This window comes from Zymoseptoria tritici, chromosome 21 (assembly GCF_000219625.1).
Source record: "Zymoseptoria tritici IPO323 chromosome 21, whole genome shotgun sequence".
Classification (NCBI taxonomy): Eukaryota; Fungi; Ascomycota; class Dothideomycetes; order Mycosphaerellales; family Mycosphaerellaceae; genus Zymoseptoria; species Zymoseptoria tritici.
The window spans coordinates 337,982-356,501 of record NC_018198.1 but is presented as its reverse complement, the minus strand read 5'-3'; the positions used below and the strand labels follow the sequence as shown (position 1 = coordinate 356,501).

At 53.8% G+C, this 18,520-nt stretch overlaps 3 protein-coding genes across 3 annotated transcripts; 2 read left to right on the top strand and 1 right to left on the bottom strand.

Moving 5' to 3' along the window:
• Positions 1-4,065: 4,065 nt before the first annotated feature.
• On the top strand, positions 4,066-4,530 carry MYCGRDRAFT_98123 (uncharacterized protein; the record flags this gene model as incomplete). The annotated part of the gene is made up of 1 exon (XM_003846827.1): positions 4,066-4,530. The coding sequence occupies one exon, from the start codon at positions 4,066-4,068 to the stop codon at positions 4,528-4,530; it is 465 nt and encodes a 154-aa protein (XP_003846875.1).
• A 244-nt stretch (positions 4,531-4,774) lies between these two features.
• On the bottom strand, positions 4,775-10,111 carry MYCGRDRAFT_98122 (uncharacterized protein; the record flags this gene model as incomplete). The annotated part of the gene is made up of 11 exons (XM_003846818.1): positions 4,775-4,935; positions 5,476-5,680; positions 5,904-6,084; positions 6,150-6,598; positions 6,666-6,950; positions 7,401-7,895; positions 8,033-8,401; positions 8,454-8,544; positions 8,770-9,503; positions 9,718-9,925; positions 10,062-10,111. The coding sequence occupies 11 exons, from the start codon at positions 10,109-10,111 to the stop codon at positions 4,775-4,777; spliced, it is 3,228 nt and encodes a 1,075-aa protein (XP_003846866.1).
• Positions 10,112-17,310: 7,199 nt separating this feature from the next.
• On the top strand, positions 17,311-18,293 carry MYCGRDRAFT_98121 (uncharacterized protein; the record flags this gene model as incomplete). Its single annotated transcript, XM_003846828.1, has 2 exons — positions 17,311-17,393; positions 17,594-18,293. The coding sequence occupies 2 exons, from the start codon at positions 17,311-17,313 to the stop codon at positions 18,291-18,293; spliced, it is 783 nt and encodes a 260-aa protein (XP_003846876.1).
• Positions 18,294-18,520: the final 227 nt, after the last annotated feature.

The following is an 18,520-nucleotide window of genomic DNA, read 5'->3' as shown; positions in this document are numbered from 1 at the left end:
AACAGATGCAAAGGCGGACTTTGTTCCTGGGGATGGAATGTTATGGGCAACCGTATCCTTGTTGCTCCTTAAGCAAGGTGTGGACGCCGATGCAGTCGTCGCTGCAGAAGCCGCTTTGGTTTGAGGAGCGACGACCTGGGCGAAGCAACGTCCCCTGGAGGTAGACTTGAGGGAGATGGAGGCTACCGTAAAGCACTCGTGATCTTGGAGCACCAGAGGTCCATGCTTTGGAGGTCCACGACAGAGATCACGATCATGTCCTTACCGGTAGATGTGAAGACGTGCATAATGAGAATAAATGGGAAGAGCGGTGTGGTCTCATGCGCCAGCGGAAGAACCGATGTATCAAGATCTGGGCGCAAGAGAAAGCTTTCTTTCGTTTCGCTGCGTTCCGGAGTTCGTCCTCTTCGACATGAGACCAGAAAGTCGTTTTGTCGTTTTGTCGTTTTGTCGTTTTGTCGTTTTCGTCATTTTGTCATTTTGTCGTTTTGTACTGGTCGCGAAGCGCGAGAGGTCCAGGAAGACAGCCAGTCCACCGACTGAATGTTATCGAGGAGGGCGAAGAAGAAGGATCAGCTTGTCATGACAGAGATGGGGCTGTAAGAAGAAATCTTCGAGGTAAGATGGTTAACGAAGCAGCTCGTCCGGCGCCGAGGAATGGAGTAGCGTGGAAGTTGGACCACCGGATACCTTTGCACCGATACTGCGGGACTTTACGGCTGTGTATTGTCCTTAGGCCACCGCCACCTCATCCTAAACCTTGACTTTCACTGCAGCTGGGCAACCTCCTCCGCGTTCTCCTCTCCCCTCGCTTCTCCCGATCCACATGGCGGTCGCGCTCTTCGTTGTGGGCACTTTTATTCAGTCAAGGTCTTTCTTCTTCCTCCTCTGTAACTCGTTGCATCTTCTTTATCGTCCTTGCGTTTGGACCAAGCCGACCGATATCCTATTGCCCACTCCTCTCCATCTCCACCCTGCTCGAGTGTCCACCGCTTGCCACATTTTCTGGGCGTAGTTCGCCTTCGAGGAGAGCTTCGGCTTGCTTGTTCTCTCTAACATTCATCGCCCCAGTTCTTCTGCGCGATCCTGCAAGTTGCGTTGTGCCGCAAGTCGCAAAACGATTGATCCACTATCTGCTCTTCCTCGTACCAGTCCAGTAGTAAAACTTGTGTGCTTCTCCGCGGTAGGTCGAGGGATCGAATCGCATCATCCATTTCCGGAAAGCGTCGCCATCAAGAGATCGGGGTAGGATCGGATTCGTGGCGCCGATCGACACGTATACTGGTCTGGTGTAGCGGAATCGGTCCTTGTAAATTTGAGATTGATGGGCACCGGTTGGTCTGAAATGCCGTCACTGTTCGTTGGTTGATGTTGCGATCGTGGTTGATGTTGCGAACGTCGAGGCATGTCCGACGGATTGCGGCGTAAATCCGAATGCAGGGCAAAGTTTGGGGAGAGGATTGCCTCGTCGCATATGCGATCGGCAGTCCTTCTATTGTACACAAATCCCGCCATTCCCTCGACAGTCAGTTAGTGAAACGGTGTCGGGATCGATTGTGCTTTTCAGCCCTTCTGCGATCGGTATTCTTGTATTAGATGAGGTCGGAAGCTCGATATCGGCGTCCGACTTCCTACACCCGCAGAAGAAGACCATGTTCTGCAACACACTCGCACTGTGACGGGTTGAGGCAACAATCAGAAGGATCGGTGGCATGTCCAAAACTCGGATATGTAAAGCAGCGAGCGGGAGGAATAGTAGTTCGACCCGTAATAATCTAAGCCGCATCAAGCTTGATTGACAGGTTGAGGGGTGCGAAGAGGCATACTTGGCGCCAATCGGTATCAGAGACAAGACCCCGGGTGGTTAGCTCGCGTAACAAAACAACAGCTTCATCCATGTAACGGTGGTCGTGCTTGGTCGTGAGTCCCGTGGGTCTGCGACAGCGCCGAATTCTGAGTATGGCTGGAATCGCGATACTCTTCGGCATCAGATTGCATCCGATTGTGCTTGGATATGAGCGATGTCGATGACGAGGGCTCTAGATCTAGGAGGACCATGGCGGCGAGGACTCCGACTCTCGAGATCGATGTATCACTGAGGCTGGCTCTCAACGTGAATGATGTCTCCGCTCCTCCTCCTCTTCTCCAGCCAAGCTGTGCCGTTGGTGGCGAGGGCGCTCTGCTAATGGGTCTGCACTTTTATATGCCTGGCAGCGATGAGCGAAGCGCTCCCTTTCCTTCGGTGATGCGGGCTTCTTGTTACCAAAGAAGGCGCCTTTCTCGTTAGAGAAGGCTCTCCCTGTATAAGGAGCAGCCTTGGGAAGCGTGCAGATGTCCAAGTCTTGGGTGGGTTACCAGAAGCGATAGTGAGTGAGCTCGTTGTAGTGGAACATTCTTGCAATATCTCAAAACTGTGAAGAGAGCACAACAATTGTCGAGACTTTGGCGTGTCGTTTGGGTTGGATGAGCAATAGTAGCAAAAAAGCCTTCCTTGGAAAATGAACACGGACCTGCTAACTCTCCTCGAATAACTTGTTGGGCGCCGATTGTGGTGTTCTTGCCTTGTCATCGGGATGTCGCCTTTGCTCAGTATGCTATCGTAGCTCGGGATACAGGTGTTGCGGAAGGTGTTGGCGTCGGCTGTGACGAGATCGAATGCCGGCGTAAGGGTGGCAGTGGAACAATGTCCATTGTCTGAATCGACCGCAGTCTGGGTAGGTCCGAGGGACTTCATCATTCTTATCTGCTTCTTTCTCATCATGGCTGGCCAGCGCCGCTCAGAACTCCTTCACCTCACCTCCGCAATTCCCTCGAAATCATTAATCTCCTTGAGCTCCTTCGTCTTGTGTTGCCTCGCCACCTCTCTCTCCCCATTATCTCCTGCTTGTGCTGTTCTGCCCAAATCCCAGCATACTTCCATGTCTCAACCTCCGCCTCCATCTACGCCCACACCTCCGCCTCTATCTCCTTCTTTTTCCTCCTGGTCAAGTCTCCCGAGTGGGTTGTCGAGAGTTCTCCCTTCCAACTTGACGTTACTGGGGCACTCGCCGGCCTGGGACTCCCCAGTAATCGCGATCTCGATGAAGATGTACCAGCTTTGCTCATGGAGGGTAATCGTGGCGTCGGGGAGGGACGAGGCATGAGGCATAAGTAATGAGTGATCGGCAGTGTTCCTCCGTCGTTGAGATGTAGCCGGCGGTGAATATGGCTTGATCGTGATCACGGCAGATGCAGTCTTGAATCCAGACCATCGATGCGATGGCTTTGCGGTGTGTGCGATCGACAAGGACTGCTCGTAACAATGGCATCTTGTCGCCGTCGTGTTCTCTTGTGGCTGCGGTCTAAGAGGAAGCACCCGTGAAAGAGTATCGCCATCTGAACTCATCCTGAGCATGATATCGACGTCAAGGTCTTGCGTCCTCTCTCCAGACCAGTAGGAAATGCATCTTCCTCCTCGCTCTCCATCCGTGGCTCCGACGATAACCTCTTGATCATCTGCCTCAACCCTACCAACTCCAACTCTTGTATGTTGATTGCCCGGGTCGAAATCGACAGCTGAAGACACACATACCCGCCATCTTCACCAACGCGGTATTGCACCATCCAGCTCGGCGCAATTCTCTGCTCGCAATTGTATCGCCCTTCTCCAGCTCTTTCACATCACCCACAGTCTGCCCGTCGGACGAGGTCTACCCCGTCCCGTGATCCGCCGCCGAGTGGATTGTGTTCGTGGGCGTTGAAGATGTCGAAGGTTCGTGGTGATGGTGATGGTGAGTGTCGCGTTTCTTCCCTTTCAAAGGAGAGAGGATGCGTTGACCCGATGGTGTTGTTGTTCGATGAATGTGACAGCTCGAATTGATGTCGAATATTGCACTCAAAAGCGGGTCCGGCCGCTCCTCGGCGGGTGTAGGCTCTCGTATTCTCTCGACACCATCAAAGAACCACCACCACGATCTATATCATAACCTGCGCCATGCCACAATTCAAGAACCCATCAAGCGCTTTCGTTTGGCGTACCACTCGTCTTCATCCCTCAAGATCCCACCATTCTACGGCCTCACCAAGATGACCTCACAATACGACATCCCCGATCCGAATACCGGTCTATATCACCACCAGAGTCAACAACCGGAGCCCTTCCAGAGCCAGTCTCAGAGCCAGTCTCAGCCCTTCGAGCCCTTCGAGTCCTTTGACGACGACAACGTCGACCCTCAGTTCAAGGACACTGCCTCTCAGGCTATATACGAGTCCTCATTGCTCAGCCAAACCACCAACACGAATTCCGCTGCTGTCAACAAGGGCACACGTGCACCACCGGTGCTATGGACGAAAGCCATGGAGCTGCATTTGATGAACGAATGGAAGCGGAGGATTGAGATAAACGAGCACACCGACCAAAACCTCAAGCCTGCTGGTAGAGCTCATTTGGTCAAGCAGCTCCCGGCTATGGCCAAGGACCGCGGCATGCCCGGGGCATCAGTCTCGTTTGAACATCTCCTCGCCTTTGTGACATTACCACAACGGTCGTGAACCCTCGATAGCCGCGACAGCCCAACTGAACGTCTCGACAACAGGCTCCGAACCGATGCGACGAACGACAGATGCCCTCGCACATTGCAAGACTGTAATCCCGGCTGGATTAGAGTCACATCGCTTGCGCGAGCAAGACTGAAATCGCAGCCTAATGCAAGAGACGCATCAAGGAGGGTACAGCATATCCGGAGGTGGGCGCTGGTCCATGTCAGCGAATGTTTGCATCTCCTTCCCTTTCATATCAGCAAAGAGCTCCATGTATGGCATCCCTGGTATGCGCCCACTCCCTGCACAGCAAGGCGTCGAGCAGCTCCTTGGCCTGACTCTCGATTATCTCACGCTCTTCGAGCGTACTAATAGAGCCGCATGCCTGCGCCCAAATGATCTTGATCTTTGCTTCCACTGTAGTGTTTCCGTAGTCTTGAACAAAGCCAGTATGTGCATCGAGAGTTGGCTCGTCTAATCGAGCGATGAGCTCGCGCGGTCAGCGAGGCGGTATCAACGTATATCGTCACGAGGATGGTCGCTGTCAGTCAGTGCCAAAGACAGGATACGAGGGACAGAATGAGTCAGATTGCTATGCTGCTACCTGCCGTGTCAATGTGCCACTGTTGGCGTTGGGCTCCCATATCCAGTCCGTCGTGCCATCCAATTGTGGGTCTCGGTGTCAAGGCAGGTGTAGAAAGCCTCGTTAGCTTCGGCGTATTGACTGATCGTCCCGATGGCATTAAGGGAAACTCGCAGGTCTGGTAGCAGAATGATCTTGCATGTTCCATCCCTTCAAACGATGTTGAGCACCAGGAAATCCGGTGCCACCGCGATCCGGTGCCTGTTGGCTGAGATTATCCGCGAAAGGTCCATGGCGGCCGAGCCCCTGGCTATCAGCTTGAGCCCTGTTAGCGGAGCAGTCGTATTATCTGGTTTAAACAACATGCCACATACGCTGCGGGTACTTGGCTTCTGCGGCATGGCGCTCCCACTCGACGCGGAAGTAATCGTTGCCAGCATCCGGGAGGTCGTCTTCGTCCATCCGGAGGATGTCATCGAACGACTGGGTCAATTTGTCGACGATGGAGGCCGGGTTTCCCTTCCACTCCGAATCGAATCGAACACCGAAGATGACCTCATACGCATGGTAGAATGAGGACTCGCACAGCGAGTGTCATCTCTTCCAAGAACTGCAACGCATCTTCAGACTTCCCGTCTTGCGGGTCCGCTGTGTTTGACTGCCACTCCACGGCATGAAAATCGACCTTCTCGAAGATGCGGCGAATTGGGAAGACCTCAAAGAGGAGATATAGCGCCATGGCCATGAATCATCGGTCTGGGTCCCGTCGAAACAAAGCAAGGATCGTGTCTCGATGGATGACGCTCTCATTGATGCCAAGTGTTGGCGTGGACTGGGTTCCAGCGGTGACGTTCTTCGCGGAGACCTGAGCGCTCGTCATGGCTGCCACTGCGAAATGGAACGGATCGATAGCGAGCAGGTGCGGAATCCAAGAGACGTGCTCCGGGTGGACATTTGCCAACGCGTTGACATGTGTCTTGTACCTGTTGAGATGAGGAAGGTAGCCACTCACGAATGGCAGGTTCGCGTAGTCGGAATAGTTGCCAACGGCCATCCTCTGCCAACGCAAGAGGAATGTGTAATCGACGGTAGCGATATCGACAGGTTCTCATCGATCTTGCGGTCCATGATCATGACATAAGTCCGCCGAAACACGGCATCCAATGCAATGGCATGTCCGATCTGGAATAAATTCCGCGTGATCAACCGCGCAAGATCTTTACTGCAGAGCAAGATCAGAGCAAAGTGATCGTTAGTGCGCAACTTGTAGAGGTAGTTCCAGAAACGCTTGGCCGCGCGGACGTTGTTGGCATCTTCGTCCGTCTTGAAGGCGTCGTACAACTTCATCAACACAATGTTCTCGCTTTTCCTTATGCGGGAGTCGGTACCGTTGTCCTGGTAAGCCTTCATCTCAATATCGTGAAAGCATAACTGCATCAGGATCTTTCGGGGCTTGCGGTTACCTTCGTCAGAAAGGAAAGTTTTGGTCCGGTCGAGCTAGGTCTGGAAGTCTGCCTGTTGGTATTGCAACATCGTGAGAGTTTGTGCGGAGTATAGTGTCTACGTCACCGAGGGACAATGGTCCTCCTGTATGAGGAGTCGGGTTCTTGAGCAGGTACTGGCTTCCGGCAGTAGTTTCCGCCACGGTGAACGTATCGCGGGGTCCCGGAGCCGACTTGTTAGGGAACTGCAATTTGACTCTGTCGAGGAACAAGGTCTTGCGGTGTTCGCTGCCCATGAACTTCGCCTTGACATGACGGTTCTTGGTGAGATCGTAAACGCATAGAACGGGGGGTAGTGGCGGTGGCAGTTCTGGCTTAGGAGAGTCATCCAGTTCGACGAACTCGCGCTATCCAGATACAGGTCCAGGAGCGTTGGTGCCGATTGCGGCGGGAGCTGGTTGAGGACCAGCGGCGATGTTGGTAGGCTGTGGACGACCAATAGTAACAGCGGTAGGTTGAGGGTCAGGGGCGATTTGTGCAGGATGCTAAGATTGAGTATTGTCGATTGCGGCGGGAGCTGACGGAGGACCAATAGTAACAGCGGTAGGTTGAGGGTCAGGGGCGATTTGCGCAGGCTAATAGATAATTTGCGGAGGCTGCTAGGGCTGATTGTTGCCGATTGCCGCGGAAGCTAGCTAAGACCCAGCGGCCGTGGAGGTGGATTGAGGATTATCGGCGATTAGCTCAAGGTAGCGATCTTGAGCATCGTTGGCGTGACCAGACGGAGCATCTGCAGCAGGCTGCGAAGGTGGCTGGGTGATTTCTGGGGGAGTTTGGCCGAGATCGGGGAACCGGACGATTTCGCCAGTGGTTCGGAGACCGCTGTCGGAAGTCGCATCTGCTGCACGCGGGAGCTTCGCGGACGATTGGACACTCCCTGGTCGAGTGCTGCCGACGGCGGTGAGGTGTTGCTGCGCACCGGTAAGGAGACCAGCAGGGCGAGAGCCTTCGGTATCATCGGCAATTTCGGTAGGATCGTCTGCAGGGGATCGAAGCTTAACAGCTCGTCGCTGCGATCTCCTCCCACTGCCCATGTTTGCTCTCGCACGTGTGGTTGTGCTCCTGGTAACATCTTGCGCGAGTTGCGCTCCCATTCCGCTCCCTACACCACGATTGCGCTTCTTGGAGCCGCGCAAAGGCTGTTGGTCAATGTCCATCGGGTCTTCATCGTTGTCATCAATCTGAACGTCTTTCTCCTTTCCATCAACCTGAATGTCTCCCTCCTTGTCATCAAGCTGAATGTCTTCCTCGTCCTCGTCCTCGTCCTCCTCTCCTCCTCTCCTCCTCTGCTTCTACTGCGCTGATCGGTTGGGCTGTTTAGACCCGGGAGAGAGGCGATTCTCCTCCCACGCTGCCCACGCAATTCCCTGCTCGGACTGCGACCGAGCTCTCGTCGACGACCAGGCGATTGGTAGAAGAGGCTGCGTACAGGCCGACGCCTAATTCGCTGCGTGGTACGATCTGGTGTAACATCATGCGATCGCGCAGGCTGTTCAATCGGATCAGGCTCACCATCACTCTCCTCTTTACGATCTTGCCCATTAGGGTCGTCGATAGCAAGGTGGTTGCGGCGGTCTAGGATAGGTGGTCCTAGCAGGCCTTGTGCCCCTCGCTCTTTGTTATGCTTCTTGAAATTGCCCTCTCCTCTCAGCTTGAGTTGTATCGCGCGGTCGGCTTCGACTGTCTTCTTCCATCTGCCCTCGAAGTCTGGAATGAAGAGTCGCCGTGCATTGACTTCACGATTCCTGCCTGGCCCGATGAGGTGATCTTTTCCAGAAGTATGGTCCATTGTATTTGACTTCGAACTTGTGGCCATGCTCCTGGTCCTGCTGTAACCGTCTGACCAACACTGCATCTCCCGCCTTCAACGCTGCCGCGGCCTTCTCGGCCTCCTCTGCCAGCTTCAGCGCATGCGCTACTAGACGAAGCTGGCAGAGATGTCTGAATCTCGTCTAGTCGTGCCCATCTGGCTGTGTAATGTTCCTCGACTGTACACGCCGCCAAGAGCTGGAAAGGGTCTGTTCTCGTCTGGTTAAGGATAGACTGCACCCGTACTTGATCTTCTGGGCTGAGTTCCGTCCCCGGTGGTAAAGGCGTGTGCTGGTGGTGGTGTGCGCTAACGAGGGCGTGCGCTAGTGGTAAAGGCGTCTCATTCTTCTTCGGTACCGTGGTGGTCGGAGCGGTGGTGGCCACGGAGGCGGAAGCTGACACTGGCGGTCGCGAGCGTGCATTGAGTTGGTGTACTGAAGGATCTTGAAGGCTGGTGATCCGATGATGTGAATGATCTTGAAAGCTGGTAATCCGTTGATGTGAAGGATCTTGATGGCAGTGATGGTGTCCTTGTTCTTGATATCTGTCTCTTTCTGCTCTTGCTCCTGGTGTTGCTCTCGTGGTAGTAATGGTGGTGGTGAGGTGATCCGTGCGATAAGTGTGGTCGGCTCAATCCCTTCTTCAGTGTTGGTCGTCTGGCTGTCGGTGGAAATATCGCTGTCGATCTCGGAGTCGCAGTCGTTCGTGCTGCTTGCTGTCTCTTTCTGTTGTACAGTCTCGCAGTCGGTGTCGGTCATGTTGTCGGCTCTCTCTCTCTCTCTCTCTCTCTCTCGTCTCTTTCCCTCCGCCAAAGGTTTCTGCTGTAGCACATCCCCGTGCTCTGTAGTGGTTGGTTCTGCTGTCAAAGGTAGTGCTGGCTCTTCTGTATTCGGTGCTGCTGCTGTCTGTGCAGTCGATGGTCGCACTGGCAATTGTGGAGCGGTCGGTCGTGGAGCGATCGGTAAAGGCTCTGCGGTCGATAAAGGCTTTGCGGCTCTTGCGGTCGGTTTCGGTGAGGGTATCTGCTGAGCTGGAGTCGTAGGCAGTCGATCGTGGACGTGTGAAAGGTGGCTGACATCGAGCGTGGAGCACTGATGACTGTCGTGTCGGTAGTGCTCGTTTCGTGGCGCTTTGAGAATTGAACACAGTGGCTTCTGCGACTGATACTGTTGCGATGCATGCTGCGGTGGTTCTCAGCGACTCTCGCTTCTAACTCTCGGGGTATTAACTAGCCGGTGAGATGAAGTTTGGTAGCTTCAAGGAGGTCCTCGTGCGCATGGGCTGCTAGATCTTCCTTGCGCATACGTTCAATGTAGTCGATCTGTCGCTGGCAAGCTTGAACTCTCTCTGAACAGTAGATTCGAGTGTTATTGTCGGCTCCTTCCCGAATATAGTCCTGCTGCCGGTCCGCCAGAAGTTTGCAAGCTCAGCCGTCAAGCCTGTCCTGCCGAGCCACACCTGCGTTGCTTCCGAGCTTTCGATTGCTTGTCTCTTCGGAGCCCGCCAGTCGTCGCTGTCGTGTCGTAGTGTTCAAAACCTCGAATGCGAAGTTACCAGTTCCACTACATAACTTCGGCCAATGAGATGCTGCTGCTGGCCAGCCTCTCCATGAGCCAGTCGAATTCCTCAATCCACGTCTCCGCGCTCACATTGTGCTGCTGCTGCTGCCGGTTGTACAGCTGTATCCATCTCCTCGCATCTTGCTCTCCGTTGATAGGGCGGATCTGAAGGTTCATCGTATAGGTCGGCGGTCTGCAGCAGTCGGGAATATCTGTCGGTTGATTGCGATGTCCTTCGTGCGGGTGCTCGCGGAGGCATTCATGCAGTGCTCTGAGGCGTGCGTGTAGAGGTCGTTCGGTCGGTCGGTCGTATTTGGTTTGTGTGCTGCGTTGTGAGTGCTGCCGGTCAGTGCCAATCACCTCGTGTAGAAGACTGAGACTGAAGACAGAGCTGAAAATGAAAGAGTTTCCAGCGCTTTGACTGGCTCGCTGAGAATCACTGAATACACAGGCAATCGACTCATCTCACCGTGAGAGTGGTCAATTGCGCAAGTACCTTCCGAAGGCTCCCCCGCGTTTGAAGCCTCAGGCCACCAAATTCCGGGTAACAGAAGCCTCCACAATGTTTTAAAGTGGGGATCAGACTGAAATCCTGACGTCACAAGCTCCAAATGACGAAGCACACAAAGCACAGTAGTACTTGACTGGGCGGGCTTTGCAGGGTCTTGCGTGCAATCACCGCTGAAGTGCCGATCCCTGTGATGAAATACCGCGTCGCGTCCTCACCACTAAGATATTGGTGAGAGCGACGCAAAAGCATATGTAAGAGCAGTGCAAAAGCTCAAATTGTGCATGTTCGTGGTATAGGCCAATGTTCGTGAATTTGAGGTGTTTTGAGGCTCGCCGCGCAGTTGTGAGAGCCCTCACTGCCCTCACCGGCCCTCCGTTGTCACCAGCTCTTTCTCCTTCGTTCTCTCGTTTGTGAGGGCTTGCACCGCGCGTTAATGAGGGTTGTAACGTTTCCGAGGAACGTGAAGGTCGTAGTGAGGGTACTGGAGGGCGTGGTAGGTGGTAAAAGTGCGAAATTGGTGTGTGCGGTGACTGGAAAAGCTGGTGTTTCGAGAGCGTTGTGACATCAAGTGTTGAGGACTATATGATTGTGAGGGCTTACGCTTATACTCCAAAGATAGCATCCCGGGACGAAAAATCCTCCCCTGTAAGACACTCCTTGCCCATACCTGCGACCTCCTCTGCTGCCTTTGTTCTCCAATCACGACAAATAGCCTAAGGTAAGCACTTGGGCCTAAGTACAGCAACGCTTGTAGCAAATCTCAATACCGCCAACGCCGCCTTGTCCGAGAATATTACGCCGCGTAAGAACAGCCTAACCTTGAGAATGGTCGACGTTAGTTTATGTATCGTCTATCTGCACTGGCTCGCTCGTTGCAGCCCGTACTGCCCTAGGCGTTCGGCAACAACTGCAACTACTGCTCGATCCGCGCGATACCTCCGCTACAAATGCCGCCGCCAGAGCCGAGGCGACCACCTCGTTCCTACAGTGTTCATCCGATCGCTCTCCACTCTCTTTCTGAGCAGATGTGCATACATGGTCCTGTTAGCCTTCGTACAGTATGTTTCAAGGGCGGAGCCGACAGAGCCGGACAGCAAACTCTCGGGCACAGTTCTCCTCGGCTGTACAAAACGCAACAGCCCTCTCGAACATATAGTGTAGTCGCAGCGCCGATGGTTACCGGCCTCTTTTGGACGCTATTCCAAGGGCATTGCCATAGCTTTGGTGTTATCTATACAAAGTGAAAACAAGGGAGGTACCAGGTTTGGGGTAGCCGTCTGGAGGGCTTTTAAGCACTTGAAAGGCTGTTCACAGGCTCTAAACCCGCACCTGAAGGTTATAGGCTAACCTAGATAGAAGACTCCTAGACATTCGTGGGGCAAAGTTTAAAATTTAGAATTTTCCAAAAAGCTTGTTTTGAAGGTTTCGCTGCCATGTACCTGGGGCTGGAGGTCTAGCTGCGCTGAATGTAGCTATAGGCTAACTAGATCAGATGGTGTCTAGAAGCGCACGAGTCAAAATACCGCAGTTGTAAGATACACAAATAGTTCAGTATGCATGTTACTACCCGTTCTACAATAGAAGTCGATCCGGTCGTGTTTTCAGCTCTATCCACCTCTCGCTATCTGTATTCTCTCATTTGTAGACTCTCCTGTGTTCGAGAGTTAGCAGAACATGGCTTCTGCTCTGCAAAGGGAGCACCCCTAGCTAGTCGCTCTCCAGCGTCTTAATTGACACTGCGAGTTGTCCGACACTGTTGACGGAGTCTGCGTTTGGAGACAGCAGTGCACAAAGTACCTACTCCTGCGTGAAGGAAGAGACCTACGTCTCGGCTGGCATCTCCGACGGAATTGCCGCGACCACAGTCTCTCAAGCTCTTCATTCCGATACCCTTTAACTACGACACGCATAACATTGGCCTTCTGGCAACCTTGCAAGTGCACAGACTGCCTTGCAGCTCGATCAGTAGGACATGGATCCTGTGATTAGACAGCTCTACACGGATCTTTGGGACTACTACGAGAAGGCTTGCTCTCTCTACTTGCACCGATACTCTGCGCCGTCATCTCGCCCTCTTTTTGAAACGACGACTACACACATACACAAGCCACCCACGAAAGGCCACTGTGAAGCAGGAGGAGGTGCAGTCGCAACGTAGCTCTTGTCGTTCGGAGACGGGGCTTGTGCAGGAGTCATCGCAGGCGGCGCAGGTGCGGGAGATGGAGATGCTGCTCATGCATAACGATGTATGTATGGTGGAACAGGTCTGGGCGACTAAGTCTGCTGTGGGGGAGGTGCTATTGGGTTATGGTGTGGCCTATGCATGCGGCTGCGAGCTTATAACTATTAGCGAACAAGGTGTATATAGCTGTTGCTGCATATGCGATAGTTGCGGAACGTGATGGTGCTGCTGGTAGGGCTAATGCCATCTGTACTGCAGTGGAGGCGGGTACTGCTGTCTGTGGATGTCAGGAGGACTGGGACTGCTGCAAGTAGTAGTAACCTTATACACGGAGTACCTGGTACACGAAGAACCAGTTCAAACGACGATACGTACGCACGGGGAACTGGTGCACGCAGAATCACAGTCCGACCGCCGCACGCCGGACGTCGGACGAGTACGCTCTACAAGAGCCGCATTCGTGAGCCTCAAAGGAACACCCAACACTAGACGACAACCCCCTCTATAAACCCGTTAAGTACACGAACGCTAGATAGAGACACTATTACTACGCACCGAGCCACTCTCGCACCATACGAACACGCTCCTCCTTCGGAACCCCCAAACCTCAATTGTTTATACCTTAGTGCACACCTCCCTCGTCTGGCTTTGTTTACACGGCAGTAGGAACTTGCATCTGGGAGCAGTCGTACTACGAGCATCCGCACCTTCTCAACAGCGAACTGGCACAACCTCGTCTTGCATTACCGAAACAGCACATCGGTCTTGCGCCCGTCCGACTACCCCAACTTGGAGGATCTGGAAGGACCGCCTCCTTTGTTTTGGTCGACCCGCAAATACGTCGCACTTCCCTTTCACATCTACTCCGCCTCCGAACTTCCAGAACAAGCAGCAGAGCAGCTGCAATAAGCCCTCTACTTTAGGATGTCAGCATCCCGCCCTTCTCTTGCACGATAACTGCGACACTTTCGGAGACGATTTCTAAGAAGATATTCTGTCCTTCTGTCAACTCAAAACTGTAGTAGCTACACTGTGTCGTGCTGCAATACAGGTGTGAAGTTAGTTTGTTTGCCATGTTTTGGAAGTCCGGAAAGACCGCTACCGGTCAATTTGGCCTGCGGCAGTCGCCAGTTCGGTCAAAACAGTTACCTCAGCTTTCGCAGCATTTGTTTGCCCTACATCTACTACGACCACTCGCTCGCAGTACACATTGCAACTGCAATCACCCTTTCGCAAGGACTCCGCTTATCCTCTACGCCGCTTCTTTTGAGCTTCGCAAGCTTCACCCGCCAGCCTGGCCGAGACACACATCTTCAGCGCCCAACTTCCAGACGTCGAGAAAAGCTATCTTCTTACTCAGGCCCCGTGTCTCCTCAAGCTGCTCACCTAGGCTTCGAACCACCAAGTCCACACTCCTCCCAGAACTACACACCAGACTGTGTTACATATTTCACACCAAAGCGCTCGGCGAGCTCCCAGTCGACCGCAGCAAACCCAGAGCCAGCATCGATCGCACGCACCTGGCACTCCCGCGAGCATCCTGCCCGAGCAAAGAAGGCCCCGGCGATAGGCAAGCCAAACTAAGCCGACAATGCCGATGCAGGTTTGATAACAGCCGTGTGCAGGCAGCTACCGAGCAAGCACTATAAACGCGAGACCACATACGCCAGAGGAAAGGACGCTTCGCACAATCGCAAGAACAAATTGCCACCGCTCCGAATGCTTAGCAGAACACTGCAGCCCACGGCGCGCCAAACCGCAACGAGGAAAGGCAACGACGAATGAGCGCAATTTGACGCAGCCGAAGAACGATTCCTCCTACGCGCCAACAGACAAGCGCCAGCTATACGTCAAAGCAGGTGCAAACGCTGTATGAGATAATGATCTTCAGTCGCACCTCGTGCGGGCAGAGGATGTAGAAGAGCACGCAGGTCATGTCAACTCGAATGAGAAAGAGCAAGAGCTTATAAATCTGGACGACGGAGGAGCCTACACCCGTGACAAAACGCACGGCGAGGAAGACCCACCCCCGATCGAATCAATGTCCGATGTCACATGTACGGTCAGGCATGCGGATCAAACAAGCTGCACGCTCACGTCCGTCGTACTCACGAGGGGAAATTTGGCAGCAAGTAGCGTTCTCCCACACTACTTGCAACAAACCTTCGGGAGAAACTCCTTATCCTTCGGTGCAGACGTTTATCCCACGCGGACGCCCGCTAGAAGCGAACACAGCATTATCAGGTTTCAACCACCAAGCGCCGACTGCAAACACCTCGAGCTCCTGCACTGCCGCAGTTCCTACTCCCTTCTCCAACTTACTAGATCGACTTCCACCACTTGCGCAACTCCCGGCTCCTACACGCCTGGTGTCGGCACTACCCCAAGCGCCGAGATCGGCCACTCCCACTGTTATCGAGCATGTGTTGCATCCTTCAACCCTCCCCGTGTCTGCACACGCCTAAGACATTCCCTTTTCCTGGGCATAACAGATGGGATGATCTTGCATGTGGCCATCAGCCAATATGGCAAAATTTTGCGGATCGATCTCCAGCCTAATCTCCTGTCACATGTTGCTGTCGACGTGCACGACCTCATCGCCCATGCAATTGGCGCAGAATCCCCCCTCAGAGCTCGCATCTAAATCGAAGTGCCTGCAAAGTGGCTGACGCTCCATATGCTTCGTACTAGCGAACGTCGCGTCCGTGTCATTCTTCCCCGCGATCTCCGCATATGCCTGGATAACATTCGACACCCGGGATTGTGGCACAAAAGTGTTTCTCTGAGGATCAGCGCGAGATTTTGACCACCACCCCCAACCCGAATGGATGATGGAGAGCCACTTTGACGATCAAGTAGTCGAATGCTCGCACAACTAACTCCATGTGAGTCGACCAAATTCGTCCGGATGTCTCATGCTAACCTAACCTTAGGACTACCCCCAGTTTCTCGAGATAATCGTTCATGAGCGTTGCGATTGAAGGACACCTCTAGTACGTAGTAGCTTGGACGCGGGGTGCTTGGATATCTGGGATTGCATTGCGAGCGAGGCCGACATTGTAATTGACGCCAAAATTGGCAATTGTACCGTTGCGCTTTTATAACATGGAATTATAACTACCCTTCAGCTTCATCGTATCGTATCACTCGCCTAACAACGTCGTCAATGTCAATACTGTTAAATATACAGGAACAAACATGGTCAGTAATGGACATTGATTCTATTATCTGAGCTGAACATATGCCGCCTCAGAGTCCTACCACAGATCTCTTCAGCCCATCACTCTCCTTGCCAATATTGGCGTTCTTCTTCCCTCGAGGGAATTTGTAAATTATACCCAAGCACTCAATCGATATCCATAGGTTCATCAGAAGCTCCGTCGTCCACGTTGGCGGGGGTTGCATCGACCGCGAAAGGGTGCTCCGCCGCAACTACGATCTTTTCGGCCAAACGTTTGAACACCAGTCCGTTCAGGACGTCGGGAGCCGGATGCGACTGTTTTTGCGCCGACAAGCTTAATATTCAAAGCTTGTCCCGTCGGCTGGGTTTTTGCGCCGACAAGCTTAGTAATCAAAGCTTGTCGGCTGTGTTTTTGCGCCGACAAGAAAGTACGGCGGGTCAAATTGCGCCCTTGTCATCTTGACAACGACATGACGCCTCAAGGCTGCAGCACTGCGAAGTGATTCGATGCAGCAACGCCTCAAACCGACCATTGCACGCAGGCAGCAATAAACCACCGCCTCGGACAGGCACCGGCCATCCGGAGCCGAAGCGAACCTTCACATGCCCGAATACCGCCTTGACGTCCGCAACCTTGCCGCTCGAAATGCCTCAAAATGCCCATGGCACACCGACTTCCGCACCATTGCCTCGCCACAGTGCGCGCCCTCGAAATACCGCCTCGAGCCTTCACAGGCCCGAATCACCCGAATCACCCGAATCACGCCTGCACAGACGCTGCTGTTGCTCTCAAAAGCCCAACATGCCGTGAACGCTCGCAATCTACCACAGCAACAACGCCTTCGCCAGGCGCCACATTAGTGCAGAGCAACGGTCAAACCAAGGTTGCCCTGTAGCTACACCATTCAGAACTCTACTACACACGCCGACGGCCGAATATCGCTGCGCAACCGCACTGGCGCCATTAAGTAAAAGATGGAACGAACACTGGATACATGCTATTGCAGAGCACACTGCGATACGATTGTCAAAGCTACATCCACCATCGTGAGCACCATAAGAGACAGCTCGTCAATACGGACGCGCAAAGTCGAATGCCCATCTCATGCACCACCCCGCTGGCAGTCGTGGAGTTGTCGCATCCTCATCGCGGAGCTCCATCATCCCTAGCCGCTTTACAGTCTCCTGTGCCACGAACACGACATCCACCTCCTCATCACACCGTAACGACCATGCCACCGCTCGCATCAAAGATTCAGTAGCCTCGGCCACGATCTGAGCACCTCCACCGCCCTCACCAGCCTAGTAGGTTCACTGCTGCCTCGCAGGGGCGTGCTGGACGGCTGGTATACCAACGACCGACCACTGCATGCCGCCCATGTCCACAGCCGTCGCCTCCACCAGCGCCGTCTAGCAAAGGATGGACTGAACGCTGGCCACGCACGCCAATCATGGCTTCGCAACCATGGCCGAACGACCGACTACCACATGCAAAGCTCCACGGAGCCCGTCAAACCGTGACTTCAGCGCATCATTGCGATGGTTACGGTGACCGACTTCCGACCGACCACCGCTGCAACAACTACACCGCTCTCGCAGAACGAACGAGCCTTCACCGAGCGAACGACCACTGCACCGAACCTCACCAAGACAAGACCAGCGCTATCGGACACCAAACGAGCTTGAAAGAGATGGACTGAATGCTGGATACACACGCCTCCTCGACGCGACCGCCTTGCCCTCACCAGCCGTCGCCCTCACCACCACCGCCATGCTGAGTCGAAAACTTCATACCCGAAACTGGATTGTGCGAATTCCAACACGGCCTTGAAAGACGTGTTGCGCATTGGCCGGAAATACAAGTCCGAGGGCATGACAGAGGTAGCGTACAGCCGACATAATGAGGCTCCCGACTGGTTCGACAAGACGGGAAAGATATACCCTGCTCGAGCGACGGAAATCCTGACAGCCAAAGACAAGAACGCGGCATATCTACTTGGAGACCACGAGCTGAAGCTGTTCGGCGACCCAGCCAAGCTACTTCAACGCGACGGACTGGACACAGTTGCCTATACAGCAAAGGGCACTCCACGCAAGCGACAACAACCACTCGTCAAACAAGGCCGGAAGGGGACGGGTAAGATGGACACTAAGAGCAACTGCTCCGAAGAGCTTTCGCTGGCAGGCAAGACAGCTCTTGCGGGTGCATTCCTAGCCTTGGAGAGAGACGACGTCACAGTTACCGGATGGAAGCGCAGCACACAAGCACGAAAAGACGCGGCCGAGCATGAATCGAAACTGGCACTGCTGCAGGTGGACTACGACGGGAGATGCGCGTTCATGGTCAACGAGTTTTCCAAACTTACTGGCGATTCTCCCAAATTCCGTGAGACGGCAGCTCAAAAGCTCGCTCGTTCGCCCAGACACCGAGCTCACCCAATCCTCTAAGACAATGTACCAGCTCGGCATCAAGAAGAAAGACTGTGCAGGATCCGGCGTTCGGACTCAGGCAGACTTACCGGAGAGTCTGAGGTACAAGTCAACTCAAGACTCAACGCAGACGGACGTCACGGGTGCAATTTTGCCCGACAGATGCCGAGTTTATGGCGGCGATCAACACTATTTCAGGTGTGGACGCTGGTCTGAGTCGGAGTCTGGAGATTATGTCGAGGCGT